Source organism: Opisthorchis viverrini (assembly GCF_000715545.1).
Source record: "Opisthorchis viverrini unplaced genomic scaffold opera_v5_68, whole genome shotgun sequence".
Classification (NCBI taxonomy): domain Eukaryota; kingdom Metazoa; phylum Platyhelminthes; class Trematoda; order Opisthorchiida; family Opisthorchiidae; genus Opisthorchis; species Opisthorchis viverrini.
This window is the reverse complement of record NW_008751724.1, coordinates 119,648-124,431: the sequence shown is the minus strand read 5'-3', so window position 1 is coordinate 124,431 and position 4,784 is coordinate 119,648. Positions and strand designations below refer to the sequence as shown.

Below are 4,784 nucleotides of genomic sequence, written 5' to 3'. Positions count from 1 at the left end.
CGATCGTCTGCCGGTAGTCATGGTGATACGCGTACAATTGTTTCACCGTTCGATAAGACCACCTGCTTGTGCTTGGATTCACGTCTAAACTATGTTGGGCATAGCGTTCAGCTGTAGCACTCTTTTGGTGCCTAGCTGCCATGCCACAAGAAGGAAGCGCGACGGCTGGGATACGGCCAGGTTGCCCAAGCCTAGAAAGGGGAAGTTGAGAGGCGGTGGGATTCGAACCTCGGACCTTCCGGTCAGTAAATTCGCGCTCTTACCACTTGGACGATCTCGCCCCCCATGCGGTTTCGTTGTCGTCGAAACCCGAAACCAGCTGATTAAATTGTGTAGGATAATACGTCGACAGATCTGCATGTTTCTTAAAAACGGCAGTGAAGCATTGGTGTTGAACACATGCTGTCGATGATGAAACGCCTAGACAAAGCTGGACAGTAATTGCATTCAGCCACGCTTATTACCACCACGTGACCTGCACCTGATTGCACCCCATCTTTTAACCAAACACAGGGAGCGCTCTTCAGTGCACACCACCTGCTATTTCTCGCGAGCCCGATTCCCAAGCCCCAATCACAATTCCGAAAGCCTGAACCTCACGTTCGGCTCGAGTTGCAGCCCGTAAATTTGCATGTATTCAGCGACAGTTGCACAACCATCTCCAGCAAGATTCGCTACTGACCATCATCAAAAGCTGATTCATTTTCGGAACCAAGCAACTCTGGAGATTAGGGTGGTCCATAAGTTCACGCGATTCGTCAGGCCACCGACTTCCCTTTGTACGGTATCAGCCAATTACAATGCCTTTTGTTGTCCAAAAGAACACCTGAAATTGACAGAGGACTGACAGGTCAACGCCTAATTTGTGTACATAGATCGACAAATCCAAAAAAATTATCAGACTACGACTCCAGATCATAATATCGTATGTCCCTATCGTAGAAAATAACATCATTGAACATGGAGAGAAGTTAATTAGCCATGACGAAAACTCACCTGGGGTAGCACCGATCTATCGGATATCTATCACTTTCGGTGCACTGCAATTACAAGAATCAGAGTAACCTGACGAAAACTGGGGTAGCACCGATTTATCGGATACCTATCACTTTCGGTGCACTGCAATTACAAGAATCAGAGTAACCAATGTTACTAAACTAAAAATTAGCATAAGATACACAACATAAAGCAACCATATCCGATAAATTCCTCAAGATTGGAAAGCGACAGCCACCCTCCTATCTGAGTGAAGCATCGGTGAGATGTGATGTATTGGACAAGACCTGATCATTCAAATCCAGACATCACCAAACGTCCACCAACCGATAAATATCACAACGAAGTGGCATGTAACTGACATCGGACGATGGGCCAGTCAAAACGGTTAGGGAAGCTGCTACACAACCACGCACCTTTCAGAGAACATTGACCAGAGATAGGTTTGCAATCGAAAGTCAATCATACTGCAATGAGCAGTGAAACCTAATACCAAAATGAATGGTATGGGATCATCACACCTACCCGGCATCCCCACGATTCCCACTGCCTGTGAACGGAGAACTTGAACTCGAAATGGGTACCGCCGAAATACATGTCATCACTTCTTCACAGCCACTGTACGCCTAGTTAAAACGCGTTTTGTCTAATGGCGTCCCTCTGGAATACCATTTGCGTGGTTGTTTGTTTTAACGTTTCGTCAACCTCTCTAGGATCTCGAGGCTTTACAGTACCAGGTCCCTAAACAGTCACATTTGGTTCTTGATTAGGATTCTCCCAATGTGGCAACTAAGCGATGACGCGAACCAGAGGTTTGTTGTCTCTCATTATTAAGAGATACGGCATAGTTAATATCATCTCTCCACCACGCATACAGATCCTCAAGACAGACAAGCCAATTCCAATAGGCATAAGCCCGCACAGAAAAGGAGTCAGGTCACCAGGATACTGATAGTCACACCAACCCGCTAAACAGTCTCAACTGGTGTTGATGTCTCCGATAACGAGTTTTAATACACTATTGCAGTGCTAGCGAAATCCAATGAAAGACGAGTAACTGGTGCCGGTGCCGATTGTTACGCCATCGTGTTTAGGCCCACTGACGGCTTGCGACAGGCCTACCAACATTCATCCCTCCGGTGTACATCGGTGCATCGGGGTCGCCCGCAACATCACATTGGGCTCCGCGAAAACCACCAGTGATTTCCTATTGCACGCAAACGTCCAGTGGTTTGACCACTATTGACCGTCAAATCTGATTCGCATACCAGCATTTCATTTGAGGAAACATCAGCACCCGGTTGCGCGCCTGCAAGTTGATCGCCAACAGATCAACAATCATCTGATGAAATACCGATAAATTCAACCGAGCAAATATTTGTTTTCAGGATTCCTCTCGATGTCTCAGGCGGAAAAACTGAGACTAAAAAACAATGACAACAAAAAGAATGACTTGCTACACACAAAAGATTGGATATCAACCAACAGAAGATGTACTTACCAAGTGTCACGATTCTCTTCGTTTGACATAAGCACACGTATCCCATTAACAGAGCATTTTTAAAAAGTGAAATTTGTTGTACAAGAACAGGAAATCTATGCTAAACTGGAACAAATCAAAAATGCATTTGACAGTGCAAGGGTTACAACTGAAAAGAGCATGTTTTACAGTGAGGCAGGAAATCAAGTGGAAAAAACTGCATTTGAAAAATATGGATGAACAAAGCATTGCTCAAATGGGTACCATTGGTCAAGAACTGCACGGTAACTACAGCAATGAGGTAAACGATCCGTGAAAAGCAGGTAGCATTTTAATGAGGTTCACTTAGCTTTTTTCTCGGCCAACAAGAACGCTTTTCGACCACTATCGATTAGTGAAACAGCACAACGAAATCCATAGAGGCGATACTGGTTTCGGCTGTTCAGCACAGTTAGTGTGATAAAACGAAAACGAGGATGGGGAAGCAAAGTCCCCCGACTGACGCCCATATATTTAGTTCGCATTCATAAATTACGGCAACGAAACATCCATGGTAAACGCTGATGTCATGCTGTCAATGATGTTGATGACAGAAGAAAGCGACTACCTGATTCCAAGCCATGACGATTTCCGATGTTAACAGGTTCCCACCATCTTATCTGAGGCCAAGTAGGTGCTCGTGACGTATGTGCAGGAAAACAGGGCATCGCTTGCTAGCACGAATCAGCCATTCTCGCTGGAAAATTCTCACAATGTTGCGTAACCACTAAGTTCCAAGTTTTAACCACGTCGTTGAAGGGAATCAAGGCCCGCTACGGCACGAACACGCTGTGCCCACCAACCAACAACCAAAAGTGAGTTCTCCAAAGGCATATTATTCTGCCTTGCACGAGATCCGAGATTCTACTTTACATCGTCCACTTCGGCATGTCAAGCATTCTGTCAAGGAACACCAAACATGAACCCAAGGATGGATGAATTTCCGGTATCCCACAGCGACAGCGCGACGTTCGGTGGACAACCACCTGTTATAGAGACAGGCGACGACGAGATGAAAATTTTTGCCACTAATGAAAACCGCTCAAAGTTAACGAACCGTTCAAAGACTCAGAAGCCAAAGTACGTCCATAAAGGACCACAAGCCGCAAACCGCATCATTAATTCCAGGCAATCTAAGGTGAAGTACGGGTGATGAGAATGGCTGTATAACAGATGAAATCAACGGGGTGCGATCTGCTCTATCCAAAAATGGAAAAAAGGTCATTCGGTGGATAAGGGTTTCGGAACAAAATGAATCTTCAAATGATAATGCTTCGGAAGTAAAGTGATCGGCAACAGCGATGTGATGAAAGCAAATATGCAGAGGGGCAAGAGAATTCGATAAAAAAAGAGGACATAAAAGGGACAACTGAAGACTTAGCAACAGTACATAGACGATCCATCTTCACATGGTGATTGGGTATGGCTGTCACGACCATCAGCCTGCGATTGGCTGCAAGCAGTGAGATGATGGGGAAAACAGAAAGACGCTCGATAAGGGCGGATATTGAACGAAATAAGCATTGTAAGTCCCGCTGCCTGCGTTCCCTGTGCCACTGGTGGGACACGCCCGCAGATGGACACCTGCGTTTGCTCGTGATCAGCTAGTCCAATGCGGCCATTGCATACACGACCGTAGTCGCCACTGATCCAGCTTGTCTCCATTAGCTCCGACGATTTCGCGCACCTTAGTTCTCTGGTTCGAAGTTATCAATCGTTGAAGCGAGGAAATCCATGCAGTACGTAATACTCCTTCTAACATCCTGTTTTGTGACTTTCTCACTTCAGATCAATTTCAGTAGCTTCCAATTTCGATCAAGGTGCCCGGCTATCACGTTTGTCTACCAGGATTGGATTCTTTGTACTACTTTGTTTATACAGCATCAGCAACAATAGCATCCTCCATTCCGTTACAGCAAGCCCGCCAGAGGATCCTGCTCGGCCCTTGTTAGGTTCGTTCAGCTGTAGCCTAACTGCCATGTCACCCGAAGGTTGCACGAGGGCTGGGATACTGCCGGGTTGCCCAAGCCTAGACAGGGGAAGTCGAGAGGCAGAGGGCGGGTCCGAACCATGGACCTTCCGATCAGTAATTTCGCGCTGTAGCCACTTCGGCCGTCTCGCCAGTTATCCAACTCAGGTGGTGGACGTGAAAGCTACCCAAGAGTCAGATACCACACCAGTACGCATTCGGAGAATCAATGACGCAAATTAGGATGGATCTACCGCCATGGATTACGTACAGCTTGGTCTCCAACTGCGGAATTCGATC

The 4,784-nt window shown here is 46.3% G+C and overlaps 1 protein-coding gene across 1 annotated transcript; it reads left to right on the top strand.

The window, feature by feature from the left end:
- Positions 1–3,434: 3,434 nt before the first annotated feature.
- T265_04217 (hypothetical protein) lies at positions 3,435–3,668 on the top strand (the record flags this gene model as incomplete). Its single annotated transcript, XM_009168910.1, has 1 exon — positions 3,435–3,668. One exon carries the CDS (start codon positions 3,435–3,437, stop codon positions 3,666–3,668), a length of 234 nt encoding a protein of 77 aa, XP_009167174.1.
- Positions 3,669–4,784: the final 1,116 nt, after the last annotated feature.